At 48.4% G+C, this 20,633-nt stretch overlaps 1 protein-coding gene across 1 annotated transcript; it reads left to right on the forward strand.

Annotated features, from left to right (window-relative positions):
- Positions 1–230: 230 nt before the first annotated feature.
- On the forward strand, positions 231–17,670 carry BMF (Bcl2 modifying factor). Its single transcript, XM_006883025.1, has 3 exons — positions 231–519; positions 1,981–2,078; positions 17,569–17,670. The coding sequence occupies exons 1-3, from the start codon at positions 231–233 to the stop codon at positions 17,668–17,670; spliced, it is 489 nt and encodes a 162-aa protein (XP_006883087.1).
- The last annotated feature ends 2,963 nt before the right edge of the window (positions 17,671–20,633 follow it).

Consider the following 20,633-nt stretch of genomic DNA (forward strand, 5'->3'; position numbering starts at 1 on the left):
AAGGGAGGGTGAATTTGCGTGACCCCAGAAAAGGATGTGAAGAGTTTCTGAATATAAGGCAGTCCATAGTTTGTGGGTGGCAGTGCTTTCTCTTCAAGTTACTGTGTCATCAATACCTGGCCCAGGTCCTGCAGGGAAAAGGGAAAGGAGGGGAGAGGAGGAGAGTCCTTCTAGGTGTGTCCTGGGTGAAGCAGCATCCCAGAAGCCTGCGTTGCTCACTGACAGGGGAGATGGAGCCGCCTCAGTGTGTGGAGGAGTTGGAGGATGATGTGTTCCAAGAGGATGGGGAGCCCGGGACCCAGCCCGGGGGCTTGCTCTCTGCTGACCTGCTTGCCCAGAGCCAGCTGGACTGCCCACTCAGCCGGCTTCAGCTCTTCCCTCTCACCCACTGCTGTGGCCCTGGGCTTCGGCCCACCAGCCAGGAAGACAAGGCCACTCAGACTCTCAGCCCAGCCTCCCCAAGCCAGGGTGTCATGCTGCCTTGTGGGGTGACCGAGGAACCCCAACGACTCTTTTATGGTGAGTGCCCTTAGCCTCAGAACTCTTCCCACAGAGGTTGGGGGGAAAGAGGGGACTTTCCCTCCCCAAACCTACCCTTTGCTATTTCCTTCCCCAAATTGAGCAGCAGAGACAACTGATTCCTCGACTCTTACCTTCTGCCTTTCTGCTCTGTCTTGGTCCTCATCACTGCTCCTCAGATCCCAAGACAGCAAATTGCCCACCCCTGCTTTCTGTTCTTTGGTCCCTTCCTGGAGGAATCTTTGAGGCCATAGTGTTCTCTTGGGCTGCAAAGAGGGTTTCCATCCTGTGCCCCCTTGAATAGCCCACCCAGCCTTTTGTATTCTGGAGGTGCCTTCCAGAGTGACTGATACTGCTCTGGAGAAGCCTGAGAACTCCATGCCTGTCTGTGTCTGTTGACACTGAGGGGAAAATCCAGCCCTTTCTGGGAGGGAAGGTTCCTCAAGGCAGAAGGTGGCCCCCAATTGTCACTTGGGACTTTCTGTGCTTAGAAGGGGAACTGGAGAAAGAGGTCAGGCCTTCCTGGGCTCTAAGCCAGCAGAGGAACTCCTTCCAAGGCTAAATCAGACAAGACCCCTTCATTTGTGGGCTTAAATAACTTGTTTTATGAGACATATGCCCTTCTCTGGCAAAAGGGCAGGGCTAGACACTCCGTCTGTTTTCCTCATTTAATACAACAGTATTTGGAGGGAGGGGGAAAGTTCGGAGGCTATCTTGCTGGTGTCTGACGGCATGGAGTGAGACGCTGCGGTATTCCCAGAGGGGGCTGTCCTGTAGGACAGTTCTGGCAGAGTGATTCTGGCAGGCGTCTGAAAAGTTGCTTGAGACCCAAGAGGGCAAGGATGGAGGTGGCGGGCGCCCCTAGTGGCAGCTCTCATGTCAGTGCTCGATAAGTATGGAGATGGTTTATGCATCTCAACCGGCGGCTTCCAGAGGAACCTGGCGGTTGATCGGGTCTGAAGATTTTTTTTTTCTCCGTACTTTTTGTGCTGCTAGCCTGAACTTTCAGAGCTGAGATGAGCGTTGTTCTGTTGCACTAATAAATTGAAGATAGACTTTAGTCTTCTTTGTCCCTTGCTATACTCAATCCAGGAGCTCTAGAGAGCTACCTCTAATGCTTTTTTTAAGAGTGCTCTTCAGCCTGCCGTGAAAGGGGCAATAGAGTGTTGTCAAGTGTACCCTGTTAAGTAAGGATAGAAGGTTGACAAGTTCCCCACACACGTTACTGCCTTGGTCACTGCCATGTCACAGAGAGGCTGAGGTCACGGTGGTCTTCTACTGGCATCAAAGTTTAAATACTCAGGGCAGTGGGCAAATCAGGCTGTCTAGCTTCTAGCTGAGTTCCACTCCTTCCCACACTAGGGCATACTTCAGCCCTGACCATCAGCCTGGAGTGTGGACCACAGGGAGGATGGGGCAGTTGTGAAGAATGCTGAGATGTGGGCCCTCTGTTTTTTGCAGGCAATGCTGGCTACCGGCTCCCTCTCCCGGCCAGTTTCCCAGCAGGCTTGCCACTTGGGGAGCAGGCCCCTGAAGGGCAGTGGCAACATCGAGCAGAGGTACAGATTGCCCGAAAGCTTCAATGCATTGCAGACCAGTTCCACCGGCTTCATATGCAGCGGGTAGGCATGGGGTCTGGGGTCCTGGGCATGCCTCTGTCCTCTTATCAGCAACTCTGTCACTGCCAGGCCTCAAGGATAAGGTCTCAGAGTTTTGACCTTGGTGGTTGTGATTCCCAGGCAATAGGGAGGGGCCTGGCTAGATGAGCACTCTTGCCTTTATGTCTGAGCTCCAAGTTGGTTATCTGCCCGTGCTTAGCTCAGGCACCATAAGAGTGGGATGCTGGGAGAAGCAGTGGTTGCTTGCTCTAGTGGATGAATTTCTGCACACTGGATTGACACACAGTCTCTTCTCAAGAGCAGGGGATTGTCCCCCACAGACCAAAGGGGTCTTCTCAAGGTGTTGCAGTGAGACTGGATTTAGTAGAGGTGCCTGTCTGAGGTGCAAGGAGCGTGTAGCCAAGCAGCAAGCACGGCAAGTGGAGGGTTGGGGCCTGAGTGGGGGAAAGTGGTGGAACCAGTTGTAACCTGACACTTTCCAGCTGGGGAGGCTGCTCTGCACTGTCTCTGTCTGGGAACCGGGGCCTGGGACTCTGGAGAGCCTACCTCAGAGAGTCTTTCCAGTCTAGCGGGGAGGCCCGGCGCTCGGCCGGCCGGGTGCTTGGCCAGCAGCCTGGCACCAGCCCCGCCAGGGCGGAGCATCGCGTGTCAGCCGAGCATGTGGCAGAGTCCATCAACAAAGGCGGCGGCTGGCAGGCTCGTGCTGGAGGAGCCTTCCGTGCCACGGGCTGGAGGCTACCCGGCCTGTCGCTGTTGGAGCTGGGCCCCCAGGCACTTAACCCTTCCTCTCCAGGCTGGCTTTCTGGCTGGCTGCCAGGGCAGGGAGAGAAGCCCGAAGCTGGATCTCTGCTCGGACAACCACTACTAACGCAAAGACACATCAACCTGGAAATGAATCCATCCCCTGTCTCCGGGAGTGGTGTCTCTTGTCCCAAAGGCTGTGTTATCTGTCTGTCAGGAAATTCAGGGATAAGTAACTCCTCATGATTGGGTACCCTGAGATTAGATGAGTTACTTTAGGTGATTAGAGGAGAGTTGTGGGGCCAGTGATGGTTCGGTGGTAGAATTCTTGCCATTCATGCAAGAAACCCTGGTTCAAGTCCTGGCCAGTGTACTTCATGTGCAGCCACCACTAGTCTGTCAGTGGAGGCTTGAATGTTGCTGTGATGCTGAGCAGGTTTTAGCTGAGCTTCCAGACTAAGGAAGACTAGGAAGAAAGGCCCGATGATCTCATTCCAAAATTCAGCCAGTGAGTTGGAATAGTCTAATCTGGTAAGAATGGTGCAGAACCAGGCAGCATTTCCTGGGGTATATTATGGAGTCACATAAAATGGGGCTGACTCATTCACAGAAGAAGAATCTATGCCTTTGAGCTATGGTGCGAGAGAAGAGTATTGAATATATTCCATAAACTGCCAAAAGAACAGACAAATAAAGGGAGCTCTGGTGGCCTAATCCACCAGATGCTCTGCTGGAGAAGGAGGGACAGTCTCCTCCTGTACCAGTCAGATCTGATTTGACGGTACAATGCACAAAAAATAATAAAATTTAAAAAAAAAAAACCCAAACAAATACGTCTTGGAAAAAGTGCAATATGAGTGTTCCTTGGAAACAGAGATGATGAAGCTTTGTCTCATATACTTTGGGCTTATTGTTAGAAAAGGCCAGAACTTGGAAAAAGACATCATGCTAAGAAACGTGAAAGGTCAGCATGAGAGAGGAAGATCCTAAACAAGATGGACTGAGTGACTGTGAAATGGGCTCAAGTATATCAGAGATGGTGAGGATGGCACAGGGCAGGGAAGTGTTCACACCTATTGTTCGTAAGGTCTCTTGGTGTTGTAGTTAACTTGATGGCACTTAACAACAGCAACATTAATGACTAACATCAATAATAAGAACAATGGCAAAACCATTGCTAGTAACTCAGGACTGAAGGAGGAATTAAAACTTTGGGTTTCCTGAGAACAAGCTCTCAGGATTTCCATGTGGTTAGTGCCTCTGCCAAGGAGTTCTGAGGGAAGTTTCTAGAAAAGAGGTAGGACTAGCCCTGGTCTTGGTAGCTCTCCCTGGTGATTTAGTGATCAGAAAAGGAGAGCAGCTCTTTGCTTAGATAAAAAGGCAGCCTGGTCTTCTGCTCTGGCCAAGAGCTCAGTCCTTCTTACCTTGAGTATTACATGGAAACTTGGCTTAGACTTTCCCCTTCAGTCTGTGTGTGGACTCACTCTGATTCTTTATTTTATTCTCTTGGCTTTCTTCCTGCCCATTCACTCCACCCTAGTTATTCAGGCCTGTGGCTGAGCCAGCTCAGAGCTCACAGGAGGGCACAGTGGCTGTGGGTCTTCTAGACTCACCTCAGCAACCTAAAAGACATCCTTCACCATTTGCAATGAATCTGATTGTTCTCAAAAGTTGTTCCTCAGACTATGATCTTGTTCTTTGTGGATCCCATGTAGAGTGAGGAGCAGGCTGGGAGGCTCCCCCCCTTGCCCAGCCGTGCTCTGGTTCTGGACTGGGAAACATAATCCAGGGAACTTTCTTCCTGGGTCAGTCCTAAACAGGATGAGAGACTGTTTGGCATCATCCCCTTAGTTCAGGATTGCTTCTTTGAAGGTACTAGATCAGCCCAGTCTTCTTGCTGTTCAGCTGTAGGGAAAGGATTGTTCTCTCAGCCAGAACCGTGCCAGATGGAGAAAAGGAAGCACAGAGTAGGCAGATCCAGAGTACACCCGCATGAGACGCCCCCCCTTCCCTACATCTCACACCTTACTGATCACTGTGCACCCTCCTCCCCCTAGTTCCCTATGCTGCTACCCTCCTGCTATCCGCCTGCTTCTTTCAGCCTGCAGTAGCAGGAGGCTAGCCAGCAAGGCCTTTCTAACCCAAAGGGCTGGCCTTTACAAATGTTCTACTACAAAGAGCTAGCTTTAACATTTTCATCTCCTTGGGAATTCTCCCTGGAGTTCTCTTATTTCAACACTCCTCTCTTTTGCTGCTCGCTGACTTTCCCCAGGAGTGGGCACTGTGGGAAGGGCTAGGGTGATGGCTGTAAGCAAATGGAGCACTGGTATACTCTTTCTAGTACTTTAGCAACTATTTTGAAGAAAGGTGTTGCTTTCTGACTTTATGCGCTAGTATTTCCCATCTGGACAGTCCTGTGGTCACTCCTGTATCCTTGCTTATCATTCATCTTTGGTCCCTTTCCCCTTCTTATATTGTGTAGGGAAGGAAACTGAGACCCTAGAAAAGAAGTGATTTAGAATCAAGTCTCTAGACTTTTGATGCAGACTTCAAAGACCCCGGTTTGGATTCCAAACACTGCCACCTACTTATTAACTATCAGGAAGTCACTTGACTTCACAGAATCTATTTTTATTTTTTTTCAAATTGGAGCCAGTACTATAGAATTTTACTGTGAAGACTGAGTAGAATATACTTATGAATGTGTCAGGCATACAGAAAACTGGTTACTGTTGTTGTTTTTCGGTGCTGTCAAATTGAGTACAACTCACAGTGACCCTGTGAACAACAGATCTGAACCCTATCCTATCCTGTACCATCTTCACGATCTCTGACACCATCAAACCCATTATTATAGTCACCATGTCAATCCACCTGATTGAGGGTCTTCGTCTCCTTTGCCTTCCCTCTACCTTCCCAAGCATGATGTCCCTCTCCAATGAACAGCAACATGCTCAAAGTATGCATGGCAAACTTGTGTTATCTTTGCTTTCAAGGAGCACTCTGACTCTACCTTCTCCAAGACATGCCTATTTATTCTTTGGGCAGTCCATGGGATATTCGGCACTTTTCTCCAACACCACAATTTGGAAGCATTAATTCTTCTGTTGTCCTTAGTTGAGTCCTATTCATGGTGACCTTGTATATGCTAGGTAGAACCCTTCAGGAGTAGATCATCAGACCTTACAACGTACCTCTAGAAGAGCTTGAACTGCCAACATTTAAGTGAGCAGCCAGCTGCTTTAATCAGAGACTCCATGTAGAATTTTTTTTTAAATTTTGTTATTTTGTGTGTGTGCCGTCAAATCGAATCTTAATGGTACAGGAGAAGATTGCCCCTCCTTCTCCGGCAGAGCATCTGGTGGATTTGAACCTCATATCTCTAGGATTGCAGTGCAGCTTCTTGCCACTAGGCCACCAGAGCTCCCCTTCCATATAGATTTTTGTTTAATGTTTTCCTCCTTTGGTCTATTTACAATTATCATCTTCCTCAACATTTGTTGTTTTCTGGTCCCAGGTATTTTCCCAGCGAGCTGCTAAACTGAACCCTTAGCTCCCCTTGCCTGTCCCAGGAAATGTATCCAAGCTGTTCAGTTGTGGTTCATGGCTATATGAGAGGGTTTTTTAAAAAATTTCTTTCTCCTCAGAGAATGATTGCGTTCCCCATCATTTTAGGCTGAATTTAGAGAGGGGAGAGAGAGACAGTCCAAGAGGCCATAAGAAAATTGAGGAAGCATAGCTACCATCTTTCTTTTCTGGCACAGTGTCCTGGAACCAGTCAGTGGCCTTTGGTCCATGAATCCCATAGGGAGAGTGAGCTCCTGATTTTTGTCTCTGGTTACAGACCTCACTTCTTTTTCTGTGCCAAGATAAACCTCTCTAACAGGTGTAGGGTAGAGGTGGAGAGGGCCTGCTGAGGGGGAGAATGTTATAGAAGAACATTATGGCAAATTGAGTATATCAGAGTGACCCCACAGCACCAGGTTCCAGTTCTCCTGGTGTTAGTTTATGCAGGTTAGATGTCCTCTCATCTTATTTCCCTGCGTGGAGATCTAGCCTGGCTGTTCATGTGATCTGTTCAAGCTGGCTCCTCTGGACTAACAGTCAAGAAACTGGAGGCAGGAGATCTTAGCCAGGCGCATACTGTTGTCTCTTTGGGTCTCAAATGCAGCCAAAGAGTTGAAGACAGAGCAAGTAAAAGCATTTTCAGACATCATGGCACACCCTGTCTTTGCTTGAATCAGAAGTGGGAGGTTTCCTTCTGCTTCTCTGTGGGCTGTGATCCCCTAGGGCTCTGCTGACTGTGACCTCCCCTTGACTTGAACTCTGGGAGAGTGTGTCCATCATGCATCTGCATGGGAGGAGGATACAGGTACGATTCCTGACTCTGCTCCCATCCCCAGGTGCTCTTAGCTAGAAGTCTGAATTCCAACTTCTTTCCTGCCCCCTCCCCATGAGCCTAAGTAAGGACAGGAGCTGGTGCCCAATGACATCATCTTGAATTGTGTGGGAGTATTTCTGGGCAATTCTAAGAAGCCAAGAATCCTCAAAAAAGTAGTTCCCGTAGATCGCTGAGTGAGTGAAGCTGCAAGAGGGGTGGAATTCTTCATGCTTTTTACACTTGGACCATGAGTGGCTCCATTCAGAAGAGTCAGATTTGGAAATTCCTTGGATGGTAATTAGAAGTTTTGGGAAATTAAATCTGAGAAAAATGTCATCCATTCATTTTCAGCTGTGGTTAGTTGCAATATCACAGAAGGAATCTTGGGCTTGGAGACATATCTGGAATAAAATGCCATCTCTCTGCCACTTGCACAGTCTGTGTTCACAGGCAAATCCCAGAGCCTCTCGAGACTTTGTTTCTAATGTTTACCTCGTGGTGTAGATGGGAATGGCCTTTGTACATTGAAGTGCACAGTGGACAGTTTAACACTTTGAGATGTGTGCTAAAATGTAGCTTTCGAATTTCGCTTGGATCTGCCTTTGCAGTTTTTGGGAGCTTTCTTGGAAGCTACACTCTAGTTGTTGTTTGCATGGTTTATTAAGCAAAGATTTCTCTGTCCAGCAGGCTGGATCCTTTGTTCAGGCAGTCCCCTGACTGCCCCCTGACCCTTTGGGATACTCTCTCTGTCTGTGAGTGTTTTTCTGAAGCTCCAGTGGTGGCTAATGAGGTGACACAGCCTCTAAACCTAACAGCCTTGGGTAGGGGTCCCAGAAATCCTCTCTAGAGCGAGAAGGGCCCTTAGGGAGCCAGTTTCTGTCCAGCAGCAGCAGGTCCATCTAGGATAGTACCAGGGGGACAAATGAGGCTGGGGGAGGTGCCATGGAGGGAGGGTGTGCGTGAGAGCGTGTGCAGGGGCTCGGGGCCCTGTGTTTGCTCTGTGGCTGGCTCTGTTTATATCGCTCGCTATATTTAGCTCTGAGTCATCAGCGTGGCTGACTAGAGGCTGAGTTCCCCACACACTCTGCACCTGACTACTCTCTCTCCCGGGACAAGGGCCTTGTAGTTCTGGACAGTTCATTCCCTCCCTCACCAGGCGGGCCATGGAAGGGGTGGGAGTTGGCTTTTGGTTTTGTTTCTCAAGGGAGGGGGAGCAGGAGAAGGGATGCTCAGAGCCCAGGGGAGATACAGAGAGAAGAAGGATACAGAAAAATGTTTGGTTTGACTTTTGTCCCATGTCTGGCTGCCAAGAGGGCATATTCTGGGACCAGAACAAGAACAGTCAGTCCGTGTGTTTCTCCCTTGCCCATTGTGCCTTGTCCTTCCCAGGAAACTGATCCCAGAAGGACATGAACAGTCAGCTACCAAGGTGGGAATTGGAGCCTTAGGATTCCTTCTCCTCAGTTCCGTGTCCCACAATCAGCCCGTCTTTCTTCAACTCCTTTCCTCCCTCACCTTTGACCAGGGTACACACACTGCTGTTCCTTCTTGAGTCTTGAAGAACGAGGTTCATCATGGGTTTGATGGAGCTGTTCTCAGACTGATGAAAGTCTGTGGATAGTCCGTGGGGAAAGTGAGAAAGGCCTCAGGATTCCTACCTCCAACCCATGGAGGTGCAGAAAGCTGGTGATGAGCCAGGCTCAGGATACCCTGTACCACCGGTGCCCACAGCCCCCGAGACTCCAGTGGCCTCAGCAAGGTTAGAGAAAACCCTGCAGGCTTGGACTGAGAACTGACTGACCCAAAGCTTCATTGTCTTCCTTGAAGAGGTGATTGTTGTCGCATGGTGGTGAGCAGACAGTGGCTTCAGCGTCCTGTTAGTGCTGTGGCCGGACTGAGGAAGTTCTTGGCGAGGAGTATATTTTTTTTCCCTTTTCCGTTTTGCCACGTTGCCTGTTGCTTGAGTGTCTGGGTCAGAGGCAACCTTGGGAAGTAGACCTATCGGGCCTAACAAGGTTTCAGGATCCCTCACCGACTTGGCAGCCTGGAATTTTGAGACCAGCTGTGCTGGCTGCCGTGACCCAATTCAGAGTGGAGAGTCAGGGATTTCCCTGGCACTCAAGCCTCTGCTGGGAAGGTGGTGCTCCTGGGCAGACGCCACCCCACCCAGTGAGCTGAGTGTGTGGAGGGAAGTGTGCTCAGCACGTGGAGGTATCCCCAGGTGTTCCTTGTGCTCAGGAGGGGAGGGTGTCCCCCCTTCCCCTGGGCCCAGTGAGCTGTGTTTATTTTCTTCTTTAATCAGCATAGCAACCCTAAACTACGAGGTCCCATTATCTACGTTGTGCAGTAATCTAAAGCTCAGCTTGTTGTGGTTATTTTTAGGTGCCTTCGTGTTGACTGTGACGTATAGTGATGCTATGAGCCACACATCTGAACCTTGCCCTATCTGCAGCATGTTATGATCATTGATATACTTGAGCCCATTGTTATAGTCACTGTGTCAATCCATCTTGTTGAGGGTTTTCTTCTCCTTCTCTGACCCTCCACCTTTCCTAGCGTGATGTCCTTTTCCAAAGACTGGCCTCTCCTGACAACGTAACTGTACTACATGAAACAAAGTTTTTCCAGTTTCGTCTCTAAGGAGCACCCTGGTTGCACTTCCTCCAGGACTTACTTTTTCTCTTGTCATCACAGCAGTGGGATAACACACTCACAGTATACAGTGAGTGACTGCACCTACGATCATGTGGATTTGCTTGATCCTAGAGCCATAGTCTTCCCACCACCCCATACCTGCTCCTCAGTAAACCTGTTCTAGAAAGTAGAGCTCCCATGCATCGTCCCACCAGGTTCTGTGCACCTTGGACTCTTTTGCATTACTGGTTTTGTGTTATGACTTTTCTCCCCATTAGACTGTAAGGTAATTGAGGACAAGGTTTATATCTTAATCACCTTTGTATCTTTCATAACTCAGTTTTGGGTGCTTGACAACAGCTTGCTAAATTGAACACTACCACCCACCATCCAATTTCCTTCAAATGAAATTTTCCCTAAAGTCTCTTACTTTGGTGTTCTTATTCTCTATGGCAAGACTTGGTTGGCTTGGGTAATGGAGGAAGTATGAAGCTTCACTTCATAATGTGTGCACCTCCTGGTAAAGTAGAGTGTTCTGCATTTTAAAGAAATTTAGTGTGGTTACAGAATCTGGTCTGGATGTTATAACTCTAGTTTTAACTCTGTTTCTGTTTGATCTAGAGAAGTTTCTTTTTTTTTTTTTTTTGGTCCACAGCATCTTTGCTAAATAGTTAATGACTTGGAAACAGTGTCTTCAAACTTGGAGGGGAGAAGTTCCATGGTAATTCTTTTTGAAAAGGGAATGGCTTTTTTTCATAATGCAAATAAATGTTGTTCTGTTCTGTTAAATCAGAAATGACTCACACCTGACCCTCCAGAGGGTTTTCAGAGGCTATAAATTGCACAGGAGGAGATTGCCCAACTTTCTCCCATGGAACAGCTTGTGGATTTAAACCATGTCTTGTGCTGTGGGTTGGCAGTGTACCTCCTTCCTTACTCGCTAGGCCACTGGAGTTCCCTTGCAAATAAATACTCGGTAATATAATAGTGACTGAATATGCCTCTGAGGTTTGAAGTCAGAGAACTCCCCTTCACATCTAACGGGTATAGGATAACTTTTCTGAGCCTTTACTTCTCCATCTGTAAAATGGAATTGATCACACCTGCCTTCCCTAGATCGCAAGCCTTTATGAGAATCAGAGAGGGTAGTGAGATTTGCGAATGCTTTGTAAAGCATGGAGGGTTATATGTTTGAAGAATGAGATATTACAATTTGTTATTTGTTTTTAAGTTTGGGGCCCAGCATTGCTTTACTTTGTTCTCTAATTCTTTAGGTAAACTAGCTCTTGTGGAAGCATCTGGAACACTGGTGACACAGTCCCCAGAGGGTGTGAATCGGATCCACAGGGGGAGAGAGGTAGAGGGAGATTCTTATCCAGAGAGGCCAGAGAACACTCTTTGTGTTGAGGGCAGAGGCCATGGAGGATGAAACACAGTTTGATTTGTGTAATCCAACCTTGTCAGACAGCACAGCCAGCTCTGAAGGGGTGGGGGGAAAGCCTTTTACTAGTCAGGCCTCTCCCCAGGCAAGAGGCTGATACTATCACATAAAGTAAATCTTTAGACCTGGCTAGACATCAGTTGTTCCTGGCCTCAGACAAGTGGGTTATCTTGAAAGGCAGACTTTTCTGTGGTCAGTGCAGCATGCACTTGTGGAATACCTACTGTGTGTTCCGCCTGTTCACTGATATACGGACTGAATGAGCACACGCTCGTGGACAGTAGTACCCTGGATACAGTAAGGGTGATTTAAAATACTTGTTGGCTGATTGCCTTCACCCCCCTGGTGATGGCAAGAAAATGAGACTAGCTCAAAAGACAGTTACGGACGGACCTCTCCTGCCTGGTTGTGCTCTCTGAATGAAGCAAATACATTTGCTATTCTCTTGGTGGGACCCCTTCCTTAGAGCCTTCCCCTCTACTGATTTCTTCCATGTTTTGATCCTCTTTTCTAAACAGCTTTTGCCAAGCTAGCTCTGATTCACGGTGATGTGCTGTGTGTCAGAGCAGAACCACAGGGTTCTCAATGGCTAGTTTTTTAAGAAGTAGATGACTGAGTCTTTCTACCAAGATTCTTTCAGAATGGACTTGAACCTCCAACCTTTGAGTTAGCAGTGAAGCACAATAACTGTTCATGCCACCCTAGAACTCTTGACTGTCTGTACCCTCTAGACATTGTAGATTTGAGAGCTCTGGTGACATGGCCCATAGAGAGCTGTGCTGCTAACCCAAAGGCTGCTTGCTCCTCTCTGTTGGTTTGAATCCGCTAGCAGTTCAATGGGAGAAAGATAGATAGTCTCCTCCTGAGAGATTCACAGCCTCTGGAATCTAAAGGAAGGTCAGCTACAAGTCCATTCCTACTCGAGGGCAGTGAGATAAGATGATGAGATGGTATAAGGTTAGATTCTCACCAGCATTCCATCCTTCCACTCCTAGGGGTATTCTGGGACCGTGAATTCTTAGAACTCCCACTCTTTGCAGGTTCCTGAATTTTGTGAGGGGCGTTCAAGTAATATATGGGCAGACTGGGCTTTGCACACTTTGATTTGAGGTTATGTGCATGGCAGTGGGCCAGGTACCTGGTGTCAGAGACTAAGCATACCATTTCCTGGGTTCCCCTTCCTTCTCCCTTTCTCCCACATTATGTCTTGGAAAGATCCTTGCTCTCTGGTGTTTGAGTGTCTTTGTGCACTTCATCCTGTCCGGCAAATGTTGATTTCCTTCCTTCTGTTTCTCTCCCTGGCCTCCCTTCAAATGGTTTTTCTTTCCTTTGTGGTGAGGCTCTTTTGTTTAATTTCAAGAAAATATTTCATTTATTGTTGGCCTTCATAATCAGAGCATTCTTTGATTCTCTGGCTACAAGGCAGTTTGGTTTCCTTTTCGGAAAGGGTCTTTTGAGGGTGTTGTGTGGCATTTGGTTGAGAGGACCATGTGGGCCGCTGGGGCAGTAGATCGATTGATTCCCAGGCCCTACCGTGCCGGGGCCCAGGGCTGGTACAGCAGAGAGCCTTTCTGTAGCAAACCAGCCTGCCCTCCAGGCCTTCCCAGCCAACACCAGGTAATTTCAGATGACAAACTCCAAATTATTTAAGGGTTGGAAAGCACTGCCTTGGTTTCTAAATGCCAGTCTGTGGCCTGGCTGCTGTAGAAACACCTGGGCAGGATTTACCTATGGCTTGGCCACCAGAGTAAGTCATTACTTTGGTGGAAAAAGACTGAAGGAAACATCAACTCACTGTTTCTTTGAGGCTGTACATAGGATTACAACTAATTTTCTGCTCTGTAAGTTCTTATAGTTTCCAGGATTTTTTTCAGCAATTAATACATGAATTGCTCTGATTACTAAAATATATGATAAAAGATGACTCAGATGTTTAAAATGTCACCCAGGGAGTTTGTTCAAAATACAGGTTCCTGGACTCCTTCCCTGGAGATTCTGACCCATTTGGTCTGCATGGGCAAATTTACAATAGTCCCTCACTTAGTTCTGTTGACACAGTGAGGCTTGAAAACCACTGGTCTAATCCAACACCTTCATTTTACTGTTAAGAAAAGGGGGCTTAAAAAAAAGAAAGAAAAGGGGGCTTAGATTAGATAGAAGCTGGTGGGAGACCCCCATCTAAAGTTCCAGCCTCTGATTTCCTAGTCCAATCAACTATCCACCAGTATATTCCTTTCTGTATTATGAGACTGAGGGATTCTTGTGGTAAAGGCAGGTACCCCAGACCTTTCCTGAGAGTCCATCCAGGTGCCCCACGTTATGTACATACACGTGCCTGCACATAAAAGATCTGAGAATCTAAAAAAAAAAAAAAAAAGATCTGAGAATCTTAGGTCAGGTGGGAAGGAGAGAAAGAAGGAAAGGAAGAGGGGCCTACTGGCTCCCTCTTATTAAGAGTCTGTGTTTTCTTGCCCTTTCTCTAAGTGATTTGAGTTTCCTGATCCTTTCTCAGATCCTATACACTCTGCTTTTATGGAAGTTTCCACTGCTGTGAGTAAAGCCATCATCTTCGGTCAGTAGAGATTGTAACTATTACTAGATTTATGTTAGAGCTAGAAGGTTCTCAAGACCTTAGCTAATCTTATAAAACTCATTGTTGGAGTTGGAATCAACTCATTGCTGATCCCCCACTGGGTTTCCCAGGCTTTAAATCGAACAAGAGGAGATTGCCCATTTTTTCCTGCAGAGCTGCTAGGGGATTCAAACTGCTAGAGAGGTGCTGCATTTGAGTTAGCAACACAGCTCCCTACAGACTGTGCCACCAGAGTGGCTTGTTAGCTAATCTAGTCCCTGCACTTCATAATTGAGGAAGTAGCCCAAAGAGGGAGAGTAGGGTTTCTCCAGGTCATATGCTAGTTCAGGGCAGTACTAAGATTAGAACCTGGGTCTCAGAGCTCCTTCCAGGACATCTTAGCCTGAATCTGCACCTCACCTACAGCAACTAACTCGTTCTAGGATATACAGGCTTGAGAATGACTGTGATATCGTTTGATATTAGTGTCTAGAAAAGAGATGTCTCGGTCTTTATCTGGTGAACTACCACAGGGATTGCCTTCCAGTCTGACAGCACTTGGCCCACAACTGCTTTTGATCTCCCTGCATTTCCACATCATGGGGATGAGGTTGCTTGCTCCCTTCATCCCCAAAGATTTTGGGGCCCACAAAGGTACCTGCTCAACAGGTGACCTACATGAAGAGAATCTGGGAGAAAATGAGGCATGCAGACATCGGACTGGCCCATACCCTGAATCATACACCTCCACCCTGCCTTGGCTGTTGGGGTGTTTTTAGGTGGGACGGTGTGTTTGTAGTTCATCGGCTAACCAAAAGATCAGCAGTTTAAATAAATGAACCATTCTGAGAAAGAAAGATGGGCAGTCTCCTCCTGTTAGAATTTGTGGCCTCAGAAATTCAGTGGAGGGTCACACTGAGTTGGAATTGACTCCGTGGGACTGGGTAGGTGGTGAGGGGTGGGTAGAGGTTCTGCTGTGGTACAGAGAAAGATGAATGGTGGTACTCAGAGCATTGTGGGGAGGGGGGACACAGCTCTAGAGCCAGATGGTCTGGCTTCCTCCCAGTCCCTGCCATTTGCTGGCTGTGTGACCAGGTTATCTAACCTCTTTGTTTTCTTGTCTATAAAATGTGGATAAGAAATATGTACCTAATAGGATTGTTAAGAGCACCAAATGATTTTACTACCTATAGGGCGGGACTTCTCACACTACAACCAACAAAGCAAACTGTTGAGTCATGTCCAACTCATGGCAACCCCATGTGTTACAGAGTAGACCTGCATCTGAGGGGATTTGGGGCCATAATCTTGATAGACACAGTCCACCAGGTCTATCACAGCACTGCAGGGTGGGTTTGGCCCTCCAACCTTCAGGCTAGTGACAAAGCACTTAGCCATTTGTGCTGCCCAGGGCTCTTCTTACACCCGAGCCATCCCCTGGAGAGTTTGTTCAATGCACATTCGGACTTGGCAGGTCTGCATTTCCAGGGTGTCACTGAGAGAGCTCTGATGGCCTAAAGGTAAGCAGCTGCACAGCCATCCCGAAGGCACACTGTTCAAATCCATCCGCTGCTCTGTGGGAGAAAGATAGGCAGTTTCCTCTGAGAACCCACTGGAGGGTCAGCTAATGTGTTGGTTCCAAGTCAACGGCACAGAACAACAACAGGTGACGCTGAGGCTGCTGCTCCTTGGAACACACGCTCCATGACACACCCATGGAGAAGCAAAGCCGCAGAGCCCTCAGCAGACCCTGGCACACTTGGTCTTGTTGCTGTTGTGATCATGATTGCTTCAGTTACGTGACCTTTTCACACAGGCACCTGAGGAGGCTCAGCATTCCAGGCTGTGGCCTCTGCAGGAATCCATCTTTTCCTGGCCTCTCCCTCTGTTCCACCAGATGACCTTTGCACCTGTCCAGAGAAGCAGCTGTAGGGAGGAGGAGGAGGGAGGAGGGGGCAGCTTTCCCCAGCTGCTCTGAGGTTGAGGCTTCAGGTTTGCAGCTGAGTCCATTTTCACGCTGCTTTACTCTAACCAGATTTTGTTAAGCCGGGTGTGTTTCCTCTTTTTACTCATCTTTGTTTACAAAACATAAGGAAGCCATCAGTCTCCATGCTCACAGTCCAGCCAGGCCACCTCCTGTGGCACACCCAGATTTCCCTTCCTCTCCTAGAGTTGTGGTGGCTCCAACTCTCTGGCTTGTTTTCTAGTCAGCCCTCCGCAGGGCAAAGAGGAATGCTATAACCTTGGGCGGTGGGTGTGCTGGGGGGTGTGCTGCGTCCTCAGGTCAGCTGACCTGGGCTGTCAGTGCCCTCAGGTCAGCTGCCCTTCCCTTTCCTCTCTCTCCTCATCATTTTGTGACTGAAGGTGGACAAAAGGGGAAACCAGCATCCTTCAAGGTTGGCTGGCGGAGGTGAGAAGGCTGCTGCCCAGGAGTCTAGGGAGCCTGGGCTTCCTTTCCTCTCTTGTCGCTGATGTACTCTATTTTCCTCCCATCTGACAGCTATTTGTCTGGTGGGATTGGTGCTATGATTAAAGACAACCTAAGAGAAGGTTCCAGCTGTTCTGAGCCTTCTTGGAAACTCTCCTGCAAACCTGCCTCTGAGAGCTCCTTTTATTTCCTGTGCACCGAGGACCAGTCCTCCTGCCCTGACTGGAAAAGAGAAGACCTGTCTCTTAATGGACACAGTGCCTGCCCCTCCACAGCACCCCTCAGTCCCCTCCTGGTCTCTATTGGCCCCTGAGAAATGGTACCTGTGTGGGTGGGGCCCTGGCACCAGTCCTGGGAGCCATTGACCCCTGAACTTTGCCCCAGCTTCCCTGCCTGACAGTAGGACCTGGGATAACCTCCGGAACGTAGTGTGCATTCTTTGTTTTTGTTTTGTTTTCAAGTATGTTCTTGCTTAACGTTTAATTGGCTCCAGTCAGTAGGAAAGCGCTCCAAGAGGGATTATTTATGGCTTACTGTCAAGAGCAGCTATAAAAAGGGCAGCAGTGAGCTGGAGATGCTGGAGTGTGAGTGTCTGGGTCTCTGTGTCTGTCTGTCTGTCTGTGTCTGTGTGTGTGTGTGTGTGTGTGTGTGTGTGTGTGTGTGTGTGTTTGCACTGGATGAAATCAGATTTTTGCTGCCTCAGCAGTGTGGTTTAAATTGAAGATTAACCCTTTGACCTTCACAGTGTCAAATCACTTGCAGATGGAGGCTCTCCCCGCCTTTCCCCCCTTGTTCTCTGTGTTACTTTGGAGTAGGGGGGAGAAGAGGGGGCACGTCTTCTCTTTCTCTCTGAAGAAAGTTTGTTGTTCATGCAGCTGAGGTTTGAGGGGCTCAGGAGCCAATCTGATTAAAAGCAGCACTTGGCTAAACTCTGGAAAATCCTGCAAGCAGGGGAAAAGTTTAATCCTCTTGTGCACTGCTCATAAAGAGCCTGGTCTTTTCTTTTTCATGTTAAAACTGCTTGTTTTAGGAGAACCCTTTCTCCTCTTCACCACATCTTTCTTCCCTCCTTCCTCCTCCTCCCCTTTAGCCCCCCAGACCCTTTTGCTGTGCTGATAGGATTAACATGCCAATCCCAGGAAATGTAGATCTGAACTTTTATTGGAAATGATGAGGAGTCCCGGAAGGTTGTGTTTGAGAATTATGTTGATTTGGGTTTTTTCCCCCTTTCAGCACCAGCAGAACCGAAATCGTGCCTGGTGGCAGATCCTCCTCTTCCTACACAACCTTGCTTTGAATGGAGACGAGAACAGGAATGGGGCAGGTCTCAGGTGAGACTGGGCTGCCCTCTTCACATGGGGCAGCACCAGCCAGAACAGCAGGACATCGGGGAGGACTGACACTGTGTCTTGTGAAGTTGTTTTTTTTGGTTATTGCTGTTTCATATTTTTATTTTTGAAATTTTTTTCCCCCTATGTGTACATAAGACATGTCCAACTGGGACCTTCTTTTCCTGTTCAAGGCCTCAACCAGGGACGGGGGCCTTTGTCAAACACTGTTGAAGGCAAGGCTGATGTGTCTGTGATGGTGGGACTTCCTGCAGGCTTTGACAAGTAGATACTTCAGGCATCAGTTGAAGATGACCAGTTAGTGATGTCCTCCAGGGACGGAACTGTAACTTTTCCCAAGAAACTCTGTTAAGTAAAAGGACTCTCAGTTCCACCAGACCTATCAGTCTTCCACCATGGATGGAGACCATCTGTGATCTCAGTGGTAACACCGCTTCACCCCACCAGGGCCTCAGCCAGGAGTTCTCCAGCTGAGTATGGCAACTTCACTAGGCTGGTCAGACAGCTCCACATCAGCCAGTGCCCACCTCATGGGCTCAGGGATTCTTGCCCAGCCCCTGTCATCTCCAGCAGACCTCAGGGAGGATTGGGTTTCTCCAAAGACCCTTCAAACGTGCTGTCAAGTGAACCAAACTTCTGAGTAGACCTCAATTCTGACCATGTCTTGCTTGGAGGCCCCATGATTGGTCCTAAGGTACAGAGCCACTGCCACTTCTGGCGGCCTAGGACCACTGGGTGTCAATCAGGAATGCGCTGAATAGCCAATCATCATGCTGTAGCAGCAGCTTGTGCCTTTTGTTAGCACCTCTTTCAAAACACCCAGTCACTCCACTGTACTCTATGCCCTGTGGGCCATAAAGGGACTGGTTTGCAGTGGATCTGGGAAATGTGGTGCTGTCTTACCTACAAGTAAAAGTCAGCCTAGAGGAACTCAGACCCCTTGCTTTCCTTGGAAACAATGTACCTCCTCCTCACCCCTATTCCTTTTTCACACCTAGTGGCATACAGGAAGAAGCCAGGACAGTGGCTTCGTCAGCTGCAATGTGTCTTTTAGAGTAATGGACAATGTGGAACTGTCAAAGCTGGGTGCACGTTTCCACTCTTCCTCCAGCTTCCAGGATGGCCAGAAAGGCAAGTTCTGGAACTCAGCAGGAACACAGCTGCCTGTGAGCCACTTCTTTCTTTCCCCGCTGTGGCACTAATGGAGGGAATTGAAAGCAGCCTGTCTGGCAGGTCTGATAGGAGGCCTATCTGAACACACACAGGGGAGCTGTTAGCCAGACATCTAAGAATTAAATTATAGTTTCTGCATTTCTAAGAAAAGACATCATTGGTGCTAAAGATGAAGCAAGGGCCAAAGAAAATGTGGCTTCCTTGAGCAGAGAAGATCCCAGGGCTACCCAAGGAAAGCAGAGGAAGAATCCAGAATGAACTGTCCAATCTGAACAAGCCCAAGCTCCTCTGATTCTGCATAGAAGAGGTCTTCAGTGCTGCCAAAGGGACATTGATCGTGATGTGTAGTGGGGCAGGTGGTTCACTGTACAAGAGCACAGACAGAGGGAGCCAGTGGAGGCTGAAACCCAGCCTGTGCATTGCTCACTAAGTCATATGCCAGGTTCTGCCTGGAGGAAGGGGTGCCTTTCCCTGTTGAACACAGAGGTGCCACGTGGACTCACAGTGGCTCTGAGAGGCCCTCAAACTGTATGAACATTAGTTTTGTTCGGCTTGGATATTCTGGAGGTGTTACCTCTTTTTGGCCAGAATTCAATTCTCAGGGTGTGTACCATGATTTGTCTGCTATGAAGGTGGGTTCCTACTTAGAAGGAGAAGGAGCCTAGGGAACAGGCAAGAAAACTGGCTCTGGGGCACACTGACCATTGTGAAGGCCAGCTTACCTGCATGCTTCCTCACCCTTTTATGATATATATGTAGGAGCTAGGCTGTGACAAGCAGGTTGCTTGGATGGTGCACACAGGAAACCAAGATGACTTGTACTGGCCACTTTGAAGGCCGCTTTCCACCTTCGACACATGAACATGCATATATGTGTGACAACAAATGGCCCATGTCTTGGTACTGAGATGTCACCGTCTGCTTCAGAAACCTTGACAGGCCCAGACTGGATTTCCTGTGGCCTGGCCCAAGGACTGAACCTCGAGTTTGACAAACCCATTGAACATTGAATCTAGGGCCAGGTAGAGGGTAGTCTGACTGCACTGTCCATCCATGTGAGGCCAGGAACTAATACACTTATTAGTCAAGCCAGGGCAAAATTTAAGGTGTCCGCCTATCCTGAACAGTAGACTAGAGTATATGACAAATGATGAGGATGGCATAGGATAAAGTTCAAGGTTCAGATCCATTGTTCATGCGATTGTTATGAGTCAGAGTTGACTTGAAAGCATCTAACAACTATTCTTATTCCCCTTGCCCCTCCTCCAGAAACACATATACAACCGCCAACCCCCATTCACCCCCCTGGGGAAAAAAAATAAAAAGAAGCCAGGTGGTAGTTGGCAGAACAACTTCAGGAGGGAGACAGGTTCCTGTCGCTGGTGGTTTAACTGGCCCAATCCTCATTACTGGTCCTTTCGCCGCTCAGGCCTGGTGAATTGGCCAGAACATCCCTGCCTCTGGAGACTTCCCTGGAGTAGTGGGAGGACGTGCTGCTCCTATACCAGGAGGTTAGCTGTCTCCCCATTAGGGAGTGGGGAGCAAGTTTAGAGAGAGGGAGAGTCTGACTGGGGTCTTGACCTGTAACCAGCTGAAGATAGGTGTTTGTGACTTGCTAGGGTAAGGATCCAGGTTGAGAGGGACAGGAAACTTCCCTACCCAGAGGAAGGGAAGCCTCTCAGAGTCATGGTCAAACAGACTTTCTAATTCAGAATCTCCAGGGAATTCTCTAGAAGCCAGTAGACAGAGCTGGGGAGGAAGTCCCCAGGGATGGAC

Source organism: Elephantulus edwardii, unplaced genomic scaffold, assembly GCF_000299155.1.
Source record: "Elephantulus edwardii isolate Elephantulus edwardi_28Jun2011 unplaced genomic scaffold, EleEdw1.0 scaffold00026, whole genome shotgun sequence".
Taxonomy (NCBI): domain Eukaryota; kingdom Metazoa; phylum Chordata; class Mammalia; order Macroscelidea; family Macroscelididae; genus Elephantulus; species Elephantulus edwardii.